General features: G+C 43.4%; 1 protein-coding gene across 3 annotated transcripts in view; it reads left to right on the plus strand.

Annotated features, from left to right (window-relative positions):
- The first annotated feature begins 1363 nt into the window (after positions 1-1363).
- The window catches only part of LOC117965865 (uncharacterized), a 189850-nt gene continuing 171014 nt past the window's right edge, over positions 1364-20199 (plus strand). For 2 of the 3 annotated variants that reach the window (XM_059011947.1, XM_059011950.1), the window contains exons 1-4: positions 1364-1503; positions 2594-2652; positions 4967-5021; positions 8317-8447. In XM_059011947.1, the coding sequence (XP_058867930.1) occupies positions 4991-5021; positions 8317-8447 (162 nt within the window). In that variant the 5' untranslated portion in view covers positions 1364-1503; positions 2594-2652; positions 4967-4990. Of the gene's footprint in view, positions 1504-2593; positions 2653-4966; positions 5022-8316; positions 8448-11061; positions 11170-11529; positions 11635-18839; positions 19056-19921; positions 20060-20199 lie in introns of all 3 variants that reach the window. The other variant, XM_059011949.1, reaches the window with a different exon arrangement.

The following is a 20199-nucleotide window of genomic DNA, read 5'->3' on the forward strand; positions in this document are numbered from 1 at the left end:
TATATTTTTCTCATCAACCACAATGAGATTGGTAATGCTACCCTGTAAAATGCAGTTGAATATATCAAGTGCTAGAAAGAGGAGCGCGATCCTGATTCTGTGGTAAGGAATGTTCAAACCAGCTTTCATTCCAGTTGGAACACAGTTACATACAGGCTGCAGATTCTCAGGATTTTAATGATGTCACAATTGGAGATGGAGAGAGGGGGGAAGGTTAGAGAGGACGAGTGGTAAAGGGAGAGGGGATTGGAAGGAAGGAGGAAGAGGGATTCTGATACTAAAATCAGTCACACTGCCCTTGTCATTGCTTTGTTTGATGCCATTTCCTTCACCTGTTCCACGTATAAATCTGGAATGGCGAGGCAAAGGACTTGCCACTCTTGCCTGTAAGCATGGCTAGTGTTGACAATGACAAGGTCTTCACTATCATCAGCCCAAAGAGCACAGAGTGTCAGTGGAAGTGAAGAGGAGATTGTCTGAGCTGTTTGAATAGGTTCCTGGTTCAGACAGCTATGTGTGTTTAATCTGCAGCGCTGACAGGGTCAGGGGACTCCAGCACAAGGTCTGTATTACTGTAAGTACAGAAGAGTGGATAGAGCTTCTCATTGGGATTGAACTCCATGTCATTGAAGGTGTAGATGTGAGATCTGGTCTCCACATTGTAAAAGGAGAACTGCCCTTCCTCATAATCCAGATGCACCCCCAGCTTCTGGGGCTTCAGGCTCTGGGGGAGGGGGGTCTGGGGGTCAGTGAGAGCAGTGAACCCATCTCCACTCCACCTCCACACAGTCCAGTAACCCCGCTGGGGTGTCATGCTGAACCCCCCCTTCCTCTGGACAGACTCTCTGCTGGCCCTTAATCTCCCCCACCTGCACCTGCCAGTATTGTCTCCCCGAGGTGAAGCCCTCCCTGCCCAGCACACAGGACAAGCGACCAAATCTCTCTGGATTGTCAGGGAGATCCTGCCTTGTCTCTCCCAGTCTCACTCACTTCCCATCTGCAGACAGGGTGTGCTGTATCAGGGTCCAGAGTTACATCCACTGTGGAGAAGAGAGGATTGTTTGGTTATTATCATAAACCTGGTTCGCTAAAATAAAAATGTAACCATTACCAAATGGGATATATCTCTTATCCTGAATTACCTGAGCATTTCTATCAAAGCTGTTTCTTTAAAGGAAGGAGGACCAGTGATCATGTTAATAAAGCTAATAAGAGGTGAGAGAATGGATTTTAAAGATGATCAGCCCTCCTTTAAAGGGAGGGACCAGTGATAATGATAATAAAGCTAATAAGAGGTGAAAGAATGGATTTTAAAGATGGTTAGCTACCCTTTAAAGGGAGGGACCAGTGGTTAGTTGAACTGTTTCAGTTCAGGGGAGGCGGGGGTGGTGGTTTGGTTGCCGCGCTGGGGCTTGCAGTTCCTGTGCGTCATCATTTCCTGTCAGCGTGGGGAGGAAGTTGATTTCCTGGTGCGCAGTGCGGCCGTGTCAACAAGACAACAAGGTAGAGATCTAAAATGGTTTCACTCTTTATATACACAGATTTATATTAAGTTAAAGGTATTCATAGGTTTTTTTTTCTGTAAAAATGTCATAAAATATGTGATGGAAATCTATCGCTATTGATGGGTTAGTAATGTGAGTAAGACTGTCCTCTCAGTGATTCAGTCATGTGAACGGGGTCTGAAGCACAATGCAGAGCATGTAGTTTAGAGATCTCACTGCAGTCCCTCAGTCTGGTGTAACTGCACAACACTTACACTCGATTATACAGGTCCTGACTTTCTGTTGATCTGTTAGTAATGTGAGTAAGACTGTCCTCTCAGTGATTCAGTCATGTGAACGGGGTTTGAAGCAGAATGCAGAGCATGCAGTTTAGAGATCTCACTGCAGTCCCTCAGTCTGGTGTAACTGCACAACACTTACACTCGATTATACAGGTCCTGACTTTCTGTTGATCTGTTAGTAATGTGAGTAAGACTGTCCTCTCAGTGATTCAGTCATGTGAACGGGGTGTGGAGCAGAATGCAGAGTATGCAGTTTAGAGATCTCACTGCAGTCCCGCAGTCTGGTGTAACTGCGCAACACTTACACTCGGTTATACAGGTCCTGACTTTCTGTTGATCTGTTAGTAATGTGAGTAAGACTGTCCTCTCAGTGATTCAGTCATGTGAACGGGGTGTGGAGCAGAATGCAGAGCATGTAGTTTAGAGATCTCACTGCAGTCCCGCAGTCTGGTGTAACTGCGCAACACTTACACTCGATTATACAGGTCCTGACTTTCTGTTTGTCTTGCTCTTCTGCCTACATGTTAATAAAATGTATTGATACAAAAACACAGTGCACACTGGGAATTGAACAGCACGTTTCTCTCTGGAAATGGCTTCTTCCTTCCTTGATATGTGTTGAAAACATTGCATTAAAATCATTTAAATGCTATTTGTTTATGTGTAATTGTAATATGATCCTAATGCCAAATAGTAGCCAAAATACCTCTCTCTCTCTCTCTCTCTCTCTCTCTCTCTCTCTCTCTCTCTCTCTCTCTCTCTCTCTCTCTCTCTCTCTCTCTCTCTCTCTCTCTCTCCCCTTTACAGGAAGTTGCTCGCTGGTTTTGTGGTTGGCGCTCACTTCCTGTCTGCAAAAGACAAACAAGGTGATAAAAAATAAAATTCACCCTGCGTCTCTGAAAACTTATTTTATTAAACTTACTACAAGAAGTATTACAATTTTGCAAAGTAACATTAAATAACACTACTACTAATGATAATAATAATAATAATAATAATAATAATAATAATAATAATAATAATAATAATAATAATAATAATAAATCAAAAGAAATGAAGAAAACAGAAAATGAATAGGAAAGATCGATAAAAGACAAAATTACAAAAATAAGCAAATACCAGAGATACAATTATATTTGTAGGTCAAGTTTAAAAACCTAATCTATAAAAGTAAGTATTTATTCACATTAAAATGCACTTCCTTTCTCCTCTCCTGTTCACTTTTACCTTTGGGAGGCACAAAACGCCAGCATTACCTGAACTTAAAATGCGCATTTAGTGCTGTATATGTCAATTCTAAAACACACTGGGAGCCAGTGCAGTGAGGCCAGCACAGGAGTGATATGAGAACCCCAGCAGCTGCATTCTGAACAAGCTGCAGACGTGATGAGGTGTGATGGGGAAGCCCAGCAAATGCAGCATGGCAAGAGTCAAGTCTAGAAGAAAGCATGAATTAACTCAGCATCACACAAAGAAAGAACAATTAGAATTTTAGCAATGTATCATAGATTAAGCATAATAATAATGTAATGGATACTCAATTCACGTTGATTTAACCCTTTTCCCAGTGCAGTCACTTATGCAATGCCCCTCCTTCTTGACTTGTATCTGGCATTGATTTGTTCTGAATACAATCATCTCCACATACAGGAACACCTCCTAAGAGTACACTTCGCCTCAGAGAACACAGGATTTTCACATGGAATTTTCCCATTGGAAACGCTCCGCCTAAAGGAACAGGAACTGCGCCTAAAATAACATCTTTTTGGCACCGCTAGCGATTCGTTGCGACCGATTCAAAAGTGATACATACTGTTTTGTAAGAAACTCAAATTCAAATGGTTTAGTCAATCTTTTCAGAACAAACTTGTTATCTCAAGAGTAATCTTATTGTTAACGTGTGTGCAGGGCAGTGCTGTGTTAATAACCATTGTGTTAAAATTAATTCTCATATTTATAATTACTGTTAGAGACGCTGCTGCATTTTTACCATATGTAGGGGTGTTTGTGAATTGAGTTTGTCAGTTATTTTATTAACAAGAGTTTGTCAGTTAATTTATTTATTATTATTATTATTATTATTATTATTATTATTATTATTATTATTTTTATTATTATTATTATTATTATTATTATTATTATTATTATTATTATTATTATTATTATCATATGCTTGCCTATTGCTTTTCTCTTACTTATTCTGTTAATTTCATAGGTTGATGCACGTGCGTCATGACATAAGTAATAAATACATTTGTATTTATTGATTCATATCGTGATTGGACTTGGCATATTCTGTCCGGTGGTCAATTCTGTCTAAGAGAACACTTGGGTTAAGAGAACACTTCACTTGCTTCCCGAGGGGTGTTCTCTTAGCCAGGACTTCTGTGCTTTTAACCCACCCCAACTACTGAGTGGGAGCAAATTCCTACATTTCTACCAGAGACTCCGCAGACAGGGAGGATTGCACACGCTCGCGAGATTTAAAGAGAAATTACAATTAGATACGCAGGATTGTTCTTGCTCGAGGGATTCAAATATATATTACAGTTAGATAGGGAGGATTGTACACTCACAGGATTAGCTATATTACAGTTAGATAGGGAGGATTGCACACTCACAGGGTTTAAAGCTGTATTACAGTTAGATAGGGAGGATTGTACACTCACAGGATTAGCTATATTACAGTTAGATAGGGAGGATTGTACACTCACAGGATTAGCTATATTACAGTTAGATAGGGAGGATTGCACACTCACAGGGTTTAAAGCTGTATTACAGTTAGATAGGGAGGATTGTACACTCACAGGATTAGCTATATTACAGTTAGATAGGGAGGATCGTACACTCACAGGATTAGCTATATTACAGTTAGATAGGGAGGATTGCACACTCACAGGGTTTAAAGCTGTATTACAGTTAGATAGGGAGGATTGTACACTCACAGGATTAGCTATATTACAGTTAGATAGGGAGGATTGCACACTCACAGGGTTTAAAGCTGTATTACAGTTAGATAGGGAGGATTGTACACTCACAGGGTTTAAAGCTATATTACAGTCAAATATGGAGGATTTTACATGCCCACAGGCTATGAGTATTTCAAATGTCTCTTATATATGCTCAGTACAGCTGGCAGGACATTATTCCTGATATCACTGTCTTTGTTTGTCTAATCAGCTGTGTGGATGATCAGTACAGAAGATGGAAAAGAAACCTGCAGACGTGGAAACAGGTAAGAATGAAAACAAACTGTCTGTCTTTTGATCTACAACAATAAATAATACAATTTGAGTAAAAGTAACAGAACTTCTTAGTCCAGCAGAAACATGTTTTAACACAGGTATCAAGACATCACCACCATATTAACCACTGGCTCTCACTTCACTACAGTAAAACCTCCACACTGTAGATTCACTCTCCCTGTGCAGCAGGTATCAGGACATCACCAGCCATCACCACCATATTAACCACTGGCTCTCACTTCACTACAGTAAAACCTCCACACTGTAGATTCACTCTCCCTGTGCAGCAGGTATCAGGACATCACCACCATATTAACCACTGGCTCTCACTTCACTACAGTAAAACCTCCACACTGTAGATTCACTCTCCCTGTGCAGCAGGTATCAGGACATCACCAGCCATCACCACCATATTAACCACTGGCTCTTTTTCACAGTTCAATATTCATTCACAGATACACGATGCAGTTTGTTCTCTGAGTTAAAGCTGATAGGAATGTTGATACAGTAATTCCACCCCTAAACTATTCTGACAGGGCATGTGTACTGAAACTATCTAGACAGATACATCGGCTTGGAGTGATTGTTCCACAGCAACTGATCTGGGGTCAGTTTACCTGAAACACACGACAGTAACACTGATATTTACAATTCTGAACTCCACAAACCTGCAATCTGAAACACACGACAGTAACACTGATTTACAATTCTGAACTCCACAAACCTGCAATCTGAAACACACGACAGTAACACTGATATTTACAATTCTGAACTCCACAAACCTGCAATCTGAAACACACGACAGTAACACTGATATTTACAATTCTGAACTCCACAAACCTGCAATCTGAAACACACGACAGTAACACTGATATTTACAATTCTGAACTCCACAAACCTGCAATCTGAAACACACGACAGTAACACTGATATTTACAATTCTGAACTCCACAAACCTGCAATCTGAAACACACCACAGTAACACTGATATTTACAATTCTGAACTCCACACACCTGCAATCTGAAACACACGACAGTAACACTGATATTTACAATTCTGAACTCCACAAACCTGCAATCTGAAACGCACGACAGTAACACTGATATTTACAATTCTGAACTCCACAAACCTGCAATCTGAAACGCACGACAGTAACACTGATATTTACAATTCTGAACTCCACAAACCTGCAATCTGAAACACACGACAGTAACACTGATATTTACAATTCTGAACTCCACAAACCTGCAATCTGAAACGCACGACAGTAACACTGATATTTACAATTCTGAACTCCACAAACCTGCAATCTGAAACGCACGACAGTAACACTGATATTTACAATTCTGAACTCCACAAACCTGCAATCTGAAACGCACGACAGTAACAATGATATTTACAATTCTAAACTCCACAAACCTGCAATCTGAACGCACGACAGTAACACTGATATTTACAATTCTAAACTCCACAAACCTGCAATCTGAAACACACGACAGTAACACTGATATTTACAATTCTGAACTCCACAAACCTGCAATCTGAAACACACGACAGTAACACTGATATTTACAATTCTGAACTCCACAAACCTGCAATCTGAAACGCACGACAGTAACACTGATATTTACAATTCTGAACTCCACAAACCTGCAATCTGAAACGCACGACAGTAACACTGATATTTACAATTCTAAACTCCACAAACCTGCAATCTGAACGCACGACAGTAACACTGATATTTGCAATTCTGAACTCCACAAACCTGCAATCTGAAACGCACGACAGTAACACTGATATTTACAATTCTAAACTCCACAAACCTGCAATCTGAACGCACGACAGTAACACTGATATTTACAATTCTAAACTCCACAAACCTGCAATCTGAAACACACCACAGTAACACTGATATTTACAATTCTGAACTCCATAAACCTGCAATCTGAAATGCACGACAGTAACAATTCCTTTATATTTAAACCTATGTTTGAAAGCGTGTATCAGACAGGGGAGATGAACCTGCAGCTTCAGGGGAGCGAGCACACCGCTGGCTACGAACGCAGCCCTCAGTGAACAATCAACCCGAGGGACCGCTGCCCTGTCAAATAGCAACATTGAATAGCAAAATTCACTATAATCCCCACTGTATCCCCAGCCTGTGTCATATACAATGTGTGATTGATAGAGAATATATAACATTTTTGGTTATGTTTTTTATTTTATTTAAGTCATCCTTAGACTTAAGTTTATGATTTGAAGTTTCAAAAAGTAATTGCTATAATATTACATTTGAAGTGCTTATTTAAATGAGAACTATAATGAAGTTGTCACTAAGTATTTGTTTTCACTCATCAAGAGCTGAAGATGAAGACTCAAACAAGCCCTGCCCTTGTTTAACACATTCTATCTTGGTTATCCGCATCTAAAATGAAGAGCAGATCTGGATGCATGTAGAGATCAGCATGCTTCATGAATATGTGACGGAAAATAACCACTTGTTTTAAGCACAGCTCAATATTTTACAAGCACCTGAGAGATGAACATGCCTGATGAATACAGCCCTGTTTCTAATATGAATGTTACCTCTCCTACACTGTCTCTACCTACATCGCTGCCTCTGTCTCCACAGTTACTGTTTCTAATATGAATGTTACCTCTCCTACACTGTCTCTACCTACATCACTGCCTCTGTCTCCACAGTTACTGTTTCTAATATGAATGTTACCTCTCCTACACTGTCTCTACCTACATCACTGCCTCTGTCTCCACAGTTACTGTTTCTAATATGAATGTTACCTCTCCTACACTGTCTCTACCTACATCACTGCCTCTGTCTCCACAGTTACTGTTTCTAATATGAATGTTACCTCTCCTACACTGTCTCTACCTACATCACTGCCTCTGTCTCCACAGTTACTGTTTCTAATATGAATGTTACCTCTCCTACACTGTCTCTACCTACATCAGTGCCTCTGTCTCCACAGTTACTGTTTCTAATATGAATGTTACCTCTCCTGCACTGTCTCTACCTACATCACTGCATCTCTCTTCTCTCTCTCTGACAGTCCATCACTCCCTCCCTTTCTCTTCTATCTCTGACAATCCCTCCCTCCCTTTCTTCTCTCTCTGACAGCCCCTCCCTTTCTCTCCTCTCTCATGCCCTCTCTGTTTCCACAGTTACAGGTGCATCAGGAATCCTCAGTCTCTCACTCCCTCTCTGTCTCCACAGTTACAGGTGCATCAGGAATCCTCAGTCTCTCACTCCCTCTCTGTCTCCACAGTTACAGGTGCATCAGGAATCCTCATTGTTTCTCAGAGTTTTGGCAGTTTCGACTGTGACTATAAGAGTATAATCCCTGTACGTAATGCCAAGTCCATGAGTTGGAAAAGACCTGATCTCAGCAACCCTAAGGTATGGTGACACTGATCATTAGAAGAGATTCTAGTTTCCATTGGTAAAAAGTCTATGATTTAAACATTTTAAAATCCACAATACATGCAAGAATCCAGTTTTCCAATCACACTATTTAAAGAACAATGTAATCATCAAATTCTGGTTGATGTGACCACATATCATTTGTAATCAGACACGAGCAGACTGCTGTTTCAGAGAAAGCTTAGGGCCGTGTTCATAAAGTGTTTACCAGGCATTTAACTTTAAACAGTGAAATCATATGAACATTTGGCTCACTGATGCTCGCTCACTTTGGTGCCAAGCTTGAATCCTGTCTAAATCTCTTTGTATTATTAAAGTTGCTGATTGGGAGTTGGCTGCCCCTCCCAGGTTTGTGTCATCTGCAAATTTGCACATCTTACTGATTAGGTCCAGTTCATTTATATAGGAGAATGCACTCTAGTAGTCTCCTGCTGAAAGAAATTAGTTAAACAAGATCTACCCTTCCTAAAGCCATGCTGGCTGTCTCCTATAATGTTGATACTATATAAATATTCCTGCATTTTGGTCCTTATTATAGTTTCCATGGTTTTACATATAATTCATGTTAAACTTATAGGTCTGTAGTTCCCAGAAATTTATCTCCCTTTTTAAATATAGGAACAACATTCTCAATTTCAGTCCCGTGGGATGGCTCCTTTATTTTTAGAGTTGTTGACTGGATTCAAACATACATGATTTGACAGAAACAAGCAAATAATAAAACAAAAGTGAAAACATACAAACTAACTCTATATTAACTATGTGTACCAATCAATTTTACTTAAACACATTTAAGAGGTAAACATGCTTTATGAATATGGCCCTTCATCTTTAATCAACCAGCAGTTTCTTTCACCCTCCTCTTTGCAGTGCAGTGTTTCTCTATCTTGTCCATGCTTGCTGTGTAAAGATGACACTGTAGACTGACTCAGGCTGTGGCAGGCCACTGGCTTCAGTTCCACTGAGTGCACTCGCTCTATACCAGAACTTCAGTGTGTGTTTGAAGACCCTGTGCAGCACACGGAATGGGAGCAAACTGTGACTTATCTGTGTGAGGTCAGGAGCAGCTCTGTAAGATGAGGAACAGCGGTGTGAGATGAGGAGCAGCGGTGTGAGATGAGGAGCAGCTGTGTGAGGTGAGGAGCAGCTGTGTTAGGTGAGGAGCAGCTGTGTGAGGTGAGGAGCAGCTGTGTGAGGTGAGGAGCAGCTGTGTGAGGTCAGGAGCAGCTGTGTGAGATGAGGAGCAGCTGCGTAAAATGAGGAGCAGCTGTGTGAGGTGAGGAGCAGCTGTGTGAGGTCAGGAGCAGCTGTGTGAGGTCAGGAGCAGCTGTGTGAGGTCAGGAGCAGCTGTGTGAGGTCAGGAGCAGCGGTGTGAGGTGAGGAGCAGCTGTGTGAGATGAGGAGCAGCGGTGTGAGATGAGGAGCAGCTGTGTGAGATGAGGAGCAGCTGTGTGAGATTAGGAGCAGCTGTGTGAGATGAGGAGCAGCTGTGTGAGATTAGGAGCAGCTGTGTGAGGTGAGGAGCAGCTGTGTGAGATGAGGAGCAGCTGTGTGAGGTCAGGAGCCACTGTGGATGAACAAACAAAGTAAAACTAAACCAGAATGTTTTTCTGTGAATTTTGTCTAAAATGTATTTTATGGTATACAATACAGTTAAATGCCCATTCGATGCTGAACCAGATTACAGCTCCCAGTGAAACTCATTTTATGACTGAGAGTAGTCTGGTTCCGAATGAATGTTATAATCAGACTTTTAATGTATTGTATGTACTTGTTTTCATACTACAGTAATTAAATGAATGAACTTTTCTTTTGCAGATTCCTGGTTTGATGAGGAGAGTTTAAGTTACAGAATGAGGGGTGGGGGGTGGAGGGGGATTGTTAATTGGCAGGTGAATGAGACAGGGGGGAAACAAAAGGGGAGATTGTGAGTGAAAGAGAATTGGGAAAAGAGAGAGAGATGAAAAGTGTGGGTGTAGTTAAGTGTCATGCTGTATATTATCAATTAAGAGTTTCTTATTCAAAGGATATTAATCCTGTTAATATCTGGCGCCTCCTCAAGACTCACCTCTTCAGAAAGCACCTGTAAAACTCCTCTCTTCTTCCCCTGGGACACTTATCACCCTTCCTTAAATGTGCTTTACTTGCTCTTATCTGCCCCCTATTTTACAGCATTTAATCCTGTACTTCTGAGTACTGTAATCTGCCAAGTGTTAATCTGTAGTATTTTGTATTTAATCATATCCTGATGTAACTATCACTGACACTGTTATCTGATGTATTATTGAATCGTATTTTGTCACACTTCTACTTGCTTGAACCAAAGTCATTGTGTTTATCTTGCTCTTAATTGTATTATTACTTGTACTGTGATACTTGAAATGTATTTGCTTATGATTGTAAGTCACCCTGGATAAGGGCGTCTGCTAAGAAATAAATAATAATAATAATAATAATAATAATAATGTTATTAACCCACAGTAGTTTTGTATATGAATCTATTTTAATAATATGCATGTGAGCATCTACAGTAGAATAGTGAAGATCTGAACCCATCCTGAATGTTTGTAATTATTCACTCATTCCACAGGGGGGGTCTGATAGAAAGTCCAGACATCAAGAGGTTGGTGAATGGAGCCTGGAAGAGTGTCGACACTCCATCATGGAGCTGGCAAAGGAGCTGAACAGAGTCTTGAAGGTACAGAGAGGGAGGGGAGGGGGCAGAGAGAAGGTGGGATGGGGATAGAGAGGGGAGTTGGTTGCTTGGTTATTGCAGACAGTTACACAGAGGGAGGGGACAGGTGCAGAGAAGAGGGTGAAAGCACTTGATCATGGAGCAGTGGCAAAGGAGAGTCTTCAAGGTATGGAGAGTAGAGGAGGAGGGGAGGGGCAGAGGTGGGGTGTCATTGAAACAGCTGAGGAGACTGTTTCATTCCTGTTCAAATTCAACTAAACTGGTTTCAGCTAGTCTCACTGGTTTCAAATTCAGCTAAACTGGTTTCTGCAGTGCTTGTGGTTAAATTCCCTATTTGAATGATTTCTTATTGATTGATTTCAGAACTCTGCCATACCTACCCCTGTGTCCAGTGAGGATACGTGCAGCCTGGAAGAGTGTCGCTGCTTCATCATGAAATGGACTGACGAGTTGGACAAGCTGGCCCAGGTAAAGAGAGACGCAGAGAATTAAGATCGAAGTGAAGACAGAGTGCAGTGAGAGCTGAGAATCAGGTTCACAGGCAGGGTGCAGTGAGAGCTGAGAATCAGGTTCACAGGCAGGGTGCAGTGAGAGCTGAGAATCAGGTTCACAGGCAGGTTGCAGTGACAGTTGGGTGTCAGGGAGATGTAATTTATTTTATATATTACAGAATGCCCCTCATGTAAGTGTACCACAGTAAATGTGCACAATAATATTGCAGTTTCCCATGCTAATACTACTCTTATACCATGATAGTGTTTTCCTGTGCCTTGAGCATCTCATACAACAGTAAACAAGGATGCAGTTTGCAGACCAAATTAATCAGCCAGTGGTTGCTGATTATGTACAGGTGCAGAGGTGATGCAGTGCAGGAATAAACAGACAGAGATTTGTAATCCGGTATGGAAAATAGTTTGTTTTATTTTTAATCCTGGTGACCAAATAATAAGCTTCGGTAATACACAGCAATATGTAAAACCCGGAGTACAGAAAAACAGGGATTGCAGCCCTAAATAATAAAGACACGTTATCTTCCCCGATCCCCCGTCCCAGTGCGTGCAGTAGTGTTTGTGACAGTTTTAGTTTATAGTTCGTGACAGTTTTAGTGCAATGGTGATCCGGTTTGGGGCTGGCCCAAGGTGACAGCTCCGGATTCGTGTTAGCTGTCTGGTGGTTCAAAAACACAGTTACTAACAAATTACAAACAAAACAAAACACTCACGAATATTTCTTTTAACACACAAGTCTCGGTGTCTCTCACGGTCCTTCCAGTCTCTTAATAAAAACCAAGCGAAGGAAAAGATTTACAATTCTCCGGCCCCTTTTATGCGATTATGCATGACCTCTTGGTAAACAATTGCAGCTGACTCTATTGACTCGTTTACCTTCCAGGTCAATACGTTCCTGCAACTGAGTCTTGTCTTTTTCCAGGCTGATTGACTTCCCGACCCAGGGAATGAACTGTCAGGACAACCTGTCCAAAGCCTTTCCCTTTAGCTACTTCGTATCCTCACAGGTCGAGAGGGAGATTTACAACCCAAACTCATTATATTTCCGTCACATATCCCACCGCTCAGAGTGGAGCTGAAGGAACACTCGGCTGAATCTGTCTTTCTCATTACTCCCCCCTCCCGGGAAAAATAATCCGCATTTTGGTGGTCTTTCCCCGCACGGTGTACCATATGGTACATGAAGGGCGCCAACGCCAGATACCACCGAGTTATCCGGGCATTGCTGTCCTTCATTGTGCTTAACCACTTGAGTGGGGCGTGGTTTGTGACCAGATCAAATGAGTGTCCCAGCAGGTAGTATTGTAAAGAGTGAGTAGCCCATTTGATGGCCAAACACTCCTTTTCGACTACAGAGTAGTTGCGTTCCCAAGGTAGCATTTTTTTTACTGATGTACAGTATCGGGTGTTCTACTCCATCTACCTTTTGAGACAAGACAGCACCCAAACCCACATCCGAGCCGTCGGTGTGGAGGATGAATCTTTTGGTGAAATCTGGTGTGATAAGAGTGGGGGCCTGGCAAAGTCTACGCTTAATAGTATCAAACGCCCCCTGACACTCAGCTGACCACTTAATTAAATTTGGAGCACTCTTTTTGGTGAGGTCAACTAAAGGGTTAAACACTGTGGCATACTCGGGGATAAAGCGGCGGTAATAACTGGCTAATCCCAGTAGTGACCTCACCTGAGTCTTGGTTTTGGGGATCACTGCGTTAACAAAAGCCTGGATTTTGGGGACCACAGGTCTTACCCTTCCATCCCCATTAAAAATCCCAAATATTGAGTCTCTGTCTTGGCAAACGCACATTTTCTCAAGTTAGCTGTCAGCCGGGCTACCCTTAGAGACTGAAGGACAGCTGCAATCCTAGCCAAATGCTCTTGCCAGGTGCTGCATATTCATGATGTGGGCGTAAAACCTGGTCCATCAGTCTCTGAAAGGCAGCGGGCGCACCATGTAGCCCAAACGGCATGGTTTTAAAGTGAAACAGCCCCTCTGGTGTTGAAAATGCGGTTTTCTTTCTAGAACTGCGGGTTAGAGGGATCTGCCAGTATCCCTTCTTCAGGTCCAAGGTGGAGATAAACCTCGCCTTACCCAGTCTGTCTAAAAGTTCATCGACCTGCCGGGCAAGTCAGGAAAAACATAGCTGAATTCCTCAATAAGCTTACGCAGCTCAGTTTGCTGGTCTGGAACCAATTGTTCCCCCATCGGAATGATTTTTGTGCTAGGAGTCTCTGGACAGGGGCCTAAATCATCCTCTATGTTGCCTGGGGCTATAAACAAGACCTCCCTTGCCTGTCAAGGCTTTAATAAATTGACATGATAAATTTCATGTTCATTACGGCGATCGGACTGTCTAATTTCATAATTCACCTTTCCTATAGCCCGAATCACTTCATATGGCCCCTGCCATTTAGCACATAACTTGGATTCTGATGAGGGAAGTAGCAGCATTACCTTGTCTCCTGGTCGAAAGGTTCGAATTAGTGCATTTTTGTTGTAATGCTGCTGTTGTCGGTGCTGAGCCGATCTGAGGTTGTCCTGGGCCAAACGACCGACCAAATCTAGGCGATCTCTTAGTAGGAGCACATGCTGCACTACATTTTTGGACGTGCCTTTGTGCTCTTCCCACCCCTCTCTCAACAGATCGAGGATGTCGCGAGGCTGTCGGCCGTACAAGAGCTCGAAGGGGGAGAACCCTGTCGAACTCTGCGGCACCTCTTTCACTGAAAAAAGGAGGTAAGGGAGAAGCGATGCCAAGTGTTTCTGCTCTTGCGTTACAAACTGTCTCAGCATCGACTTCAAGGTCTGATTAAAACATTCCACCAGACCGTCCATCTGTGGATGATAAACAGACGTCCTGATGGGACGTATTTTTAATATTTTATATACCTGCTGTAACGTGTTAGACAGAAAATTGGTTCCATGATCAGTCAAGATCTGTTTGGGGATCCCTACTCTAGCCATAATCTGTACTAACTCGGTGGCTATTGCAGCAGCACTAGTGGACCTCAATGGAACTGCCTCCGGGTATCGTGTTGCATAATCTACCACTACTAATATATGCGTATACCCAGAGTCAGAAGGTAGCAAAGGGCCCACTATGTCCATTGCAATGCATTCAAAAGGAGTGGAAATAATCGGCAGTGGAACCAAAGGGGCGGGGCGCACTCGACCCGGCGCTACTCGCTGGCAGTCTGGGCATGTGGCTACATATTTCAACACATCAGTATTAAGACCTACCTAATAGAATCGAGCCAATATCCGCTTCCTTGTCTTGTCAGCTCCGAGGTGCCCCACAAAAGGGATATCATGCCCCAGCCTCATGACCTCGGTCCGACAAGACGGGGGAACCAATAATTGTGTGAGCACATAAGAAAGTTTACAAACGAGAGGGGGCCATTCAAACTATCTTGCTCGTTTGGTTGTTAGTAGCTTATTGATCCCATAATCTCATCAAGCTTCTTGAAGCTTCTTGAAGGATCCCAGGATGTTAGCTTCAACAACATTACTGGGGAGTTGGTTCCAGACTCTCACAATTCTCTGTGTAAAAAAGTGCCTCCTATTTTCTGTTTTGAATGCCCCTTTATCTAATCTCCATTTGTGACCCCTGGTCCTTGTTTCTTTTTTCAGGTTGAAAAAGTCCCCTGGGTCGACATTGTCAATACCTTTTAGGATTCTGAATGCTTGAATCAGATCACCGCGTAGTCTTCTTTGTTCAAGACTGAATAGATTAAATTATTTTAGCCTGTCTGTATACGACATGCCTTTTAAAGCCGGGATAATTCTGGTTGCTCTTCTTTGCACTCTTTCTAGAGCAGCAATATCCTTTTTGTAACTGAGCACAATAGTCTAGATGAGGTCTTACTAATGCATTGTAAAGTTTTAACATTACTTCCCTTGATTTAAATTCAACACTTCTCACAATATATCCGAGCATCTTGTTGGCCTTTTTTATAGCTTCCTCACATTGTCTAGATGAAGACATTTCAGTCAACATAAACTCCTAGGTCTTTTTCATAGATTCCTTCTTCAATTTCAGTATCTCCCATATGATATTTATAATGCACATTTTTGTTGCCTGTGTGCAGCACTTTACACTTTTCTCTATTAAATGTCATTTGCCATGTGTCTGCCCAATTCTGATTGCTGTCTAGATCATTTTCAATGACCTTTGCTGCTGCCACTCCTCCTATTTTTGTGTCGTCTGCAAATTTAACAAGTTTGCTTACTATTCCATAATCATTAATGTAGATTAGGAATAGCAGAGGACCTAATACTGATCCTTGTGGTACACCACTGGTTACCTCACTCCATTTTGAGGTTTCTCCTCTAATCAGTACTTTCTGTTTTCCACATGTTAACCACTCCTTAATCAATGTGCATGCATTTCCTTGAATCCCTACTATGTTCAGTTTGAGATTTAATCTTTTATGCTGGACTTTGTCAAAAGCTTTCTGGAAATCTAAATAAACCATGTTGTATGCTTTGCAATTATCCATTGTCGATGTTGCATCCACAGGCTGTCCTGTGCCCGTGGCTAGATTTACCCTATATAGTAATTGCCCCTTGACATTGAAGTGCGGATATACTAGCGCCCCAGCGCCATCAACATCCTTACCTTCAATAAACCGGACCAGCCCCCAAGCGTGCACTAGTGATGGGTCATTATGTTGGCCCAACACTATGTCCGCGCTTGAGTACCACATGTCCGGTATATTGAGAGAGGCTGGAGTAGCATCTGCCCTGGATGGCCCAGTAACCTCGCCCTCTCGGTCACACTGCGTTCCGACTCCTTTTGACTGGCGTTTGTTACCATTCAAGCACTCTCCCACCAGACCCCAGCCTTGTCTCAGGGATGCTCCCTCCCATTTTGCGGTCCATCTCCCCTTGTATGTTTTTCTGGGACGGAAAATGGGAGAAAACGTTTTGGCTTGAAAAGGAAACACATCACCAATTTATTCCTTTTTCTTCTGCCATGTTTACGTGTGCAGCTGAGACTGCCATTATTTGCATTAGTTCTTTAAATTTTGGCCAGTCTCGGCCCAGAATAACTGGATGTGGCAACCTTTCCGCCGCCCCTTCTACCAGGTGATGTTTTATCAGTCCTACCGATAAATATACTTTTAGTGTGGGGCATGCCGTCGTGTCTCCATGGATACAGGAGATGGCCACCTCACCTCGTGGCTGCCACGACACACTGCCCAAGAGAGCTGTTCTAATCAAGATTTGCTCACATCCTGTGTCCACTAATGCGTGGGTTTTCACATTGCCTAAAACCACATCAATCATACAAGGCCCCTTCCGACCATTTTCCCCGCGCTTACCTATCTCAGGTGCCCAATTACATGAGAGCACGTCACATTCCATGGCAGATGTCCATGTTGGTTGCACCTAAAACACGTTGAGGGGACAGAGGGAACATTGGTTATGTAGTTGTCCCGTTGCTGGTAGGGCAGCGGGGCAGGGGCAGCACCTCTACCCCAGCTGGGGGCCAGCCTTGGTCTCCATGAAGAGGAGGCAAGGGGGCCCATTGGGGTAGGCGTCTTGGAGGTCTGGGTCCCGGGACTGATGGTAGGGGTGGTGTTGGAGCAGAGAGATGGGGGTCGGCTGCTCCGAGGGGCGGGAACCGACAGTATCCCAATCCGAGCGGAGACCAGGTAGTGCTCATAATCCTCCGCCAGTTTTACAGTGGCTTCCAGGGTGTCAGGGTTGTGGCACCGTATCCAGGCCTGGGTATCGGCACCGACCACATGGCAGAATTGCTCCACCACCACAGCTTCCCCCATTTCCAGGTTGGTTTTCTTCTCTGGGGTCAGCCAGTGGACCATGTGGTCATACAACCACTCCGCAACCACCCTGGGGCTTGTCTCCCAGGATCTTCGGTACTCCCTGAACCGTACCCGGTGGGTCTCTGCCGTAATGTTGAGGCGGTGGAGAATGGCCAGCTTGACCAGGTTATAACTGGTGGCGCTGAGGTCGCTCATGGCCTGGTAGGCTGCCTGAGCCTCCCCAATCAGGCAGGGTCCCAGCTGGCTTGCCCAGAGCTCCCGCGGCCATGACGCGGTGGTAGCTATCCTCTCAAACGCCACCAAGTATGCCTCTGGGTCATCCTCCGCCATCATCTTCATCGCCCGAGCCTTCGATGTCAACATTGCTGGTGTTACGGTAGGGGCTGGTGCTGTGGAAAGTGCCAGCCCTACCTTTTCAATGAGCGCAGTGTAGCGCTCCTCCTATCCAGCGCCTCCAGCAGCTCCGCTAGTGCATTGCGATCCATCCCATGTTCTGACACCACGTGTGGTTGCTGATTATGTACAGGTGCAGAGGTGATGCAGTGCAGAGGTGATGCAGTGCACTGCACCTCTGCACAGACAGAGTTTGTTTTACTTATAATACAGGCCTGGTGACCAAATAATAAGCTCCGGTAATACACAGCAATATGTAAAACCTGGAGTACAGAAAACAGGGATTGCAGCCCTAAATAATAAAGACACGTTATCTGCCCCACAATAATACTTGCCACGATCACCCGTCCCGATGCATGCAGTAGTGCTTGAGGTGGGTGTGAACAATTTATTATAGTTCGTGACAGTTTTAGTGCAATGGTGATCTGGTTTGGTGCTGTCCCAAGGCAACAGCTCCGTATTCATGTTAGACGTCTGGTGGTTCAAAAACACAGACAGTTACTAACAAATTACAGTCCTTCCAGTCTCTTAATAAAAACCAAGCAAAGGAAAAGATTTACAATTCTCCATCCCCTTTTATGCGAATATGCATGACCCCTTGGTAAATGATTGCAGCTGATTCTATTGACTCGTTTACCTTCCAGGTCAATACATTCCTGCACCAGTCTTGTCTTTTTCCAGACTAACTGACCTCCCGACCCAGGGAATGAACTGTCAGGCCAACCTGTCCAAAGCCTTTCCCTTTCGCTACTTAGTGCCCTCACAGGTCGAGAGGGAGATTTACAACCAGAACTCATTATATTTCCGTCACAGCTACGTATTGCAATTGCAGTCTATTGTTAACCTGTAACTTCACTGTGTGTTTCTGTGAGAGAACGAATTGTGATCTCTCTGGGAGTCAAAGCCAGAGAGCTGGACTGGCTGAGAGAAGGGAAGCTGCTGCCCTGAGAACACTGATATTGTGATGTGTTCTGTTCATAGACACCAAAGCAAAGCCAGAGTGCTGGGCCGGTTGAGACAAGAAAAGGGGCAGAACTGAGAAACAAAAAGGATCTCCCAGGACCAGAGGGGGAGGAGCTGAGTGAGGGGGCGGGGCAGAACCAGGGGGAGGAGCTGAACCAAGAGAAGGAGCAAAGACTGAAGGACGGTCATGACATCATCATGGAGTGGGCAAGAGATCTGAAGACAGTGCCAGAGGTAAGATTTTAACACATTTCAACAGCTGGGTCTAAACACACTGTCCATGAGGGCATCTCAAAAGAGGTTCCTGTATCTCATTCCTACACACCCACACTGCTAGTGATCTGTTCTGAACATACTGTCCATGAGAGCATCTCAAAAGAGGTTCCTGTATCTCATTCCTACACACCCACACTGCTAGTGATCTGTTCTGAACACACTCTCCATGAGTGCATCTCAAAAGAGGTTCCTGTATCTCATTCCTACACACCCACACTGCTAGTGATCTGTTCAGAACATACTGTCCATGAGTGCATCTCAAAAGAGGTTCCTGTATCTCATTCCTACACACCCACACTGCTAGTGATCTGTTCTGAACATACTGTCCATGAGTGCATCTCAAAAGAGGTTCCTGTATCTCATTCCTACACACCCACACTGCTAGTGATCTGTTCTGAACATACTGTCCATGAGAGCATCTCAAAAGAGGTTCCTGTATCTCATTCCTCCACACCCACACTGCTAGTGATCTGTTCTGAACAGGATATCTTTTTATTTTTCATTCATGAGTTAATCACTGCTATAATGTAAGCACATGCAGTCATTTGATGCTACAATGTAGATAGATTCATTTAGTAAATCTAGCCTCTGATATCAAGTTGTTTTTCACAATGAGGCTCCATTTAGATTGGTATGCAATGTTGACAGGGAGATAGCAGAGTGCTCTACTGTTTTGAATTCACAGCCATGGCAGGGATGTATGATACTGACATGTTTGTGTGATTCATTTCAAAACATTACCCAAATCCTTCTCTAGAGTTCCTGACACACTGTGGTCTGGAGTGAAGACCCCTTATCCTCTAATCTCTATTGTCTTTAACCAGAAATCTGTCTCAGTGGGGGAGGCTGTGGAACAGGATCTTGCAGAGCGGGTGAAGGAGTGGAAACGAGGCAAGCAGAGTAACATCTTACCCATCATGGCGTTCATCATGTGGGCCCTGATCAAGGAGAAGGCAGACAAGGTGAGAGCAGCAAGATAAACCCACAGCAGAACTCAGCTATATACTTGTACATGTGCTTTGTGTCACAGTGGAGCACACAGGGATTGGGAGATGATCATTTCTATTCATTAGCAGACAAGCAATCCTTTTATTAAACTGCA

The sequence above is a fragment of the Acipenser ruthenus genome, chromosome 43 (genome assembly GCF_902713425.1).
Source record: "Acipenser ruthenus chromosome 43, fAciRut3.2 maternal haplotype, whole genome shotgun sequence".
In the NCBI taxonomy this organism is placed as follows: domain Eukaryota; kingdom Metazoa; phylum Chordata; class Actinopteri; order Acipenseriformes; family Acipenseridae; genus Acipenser; species Acipenser ruthenus.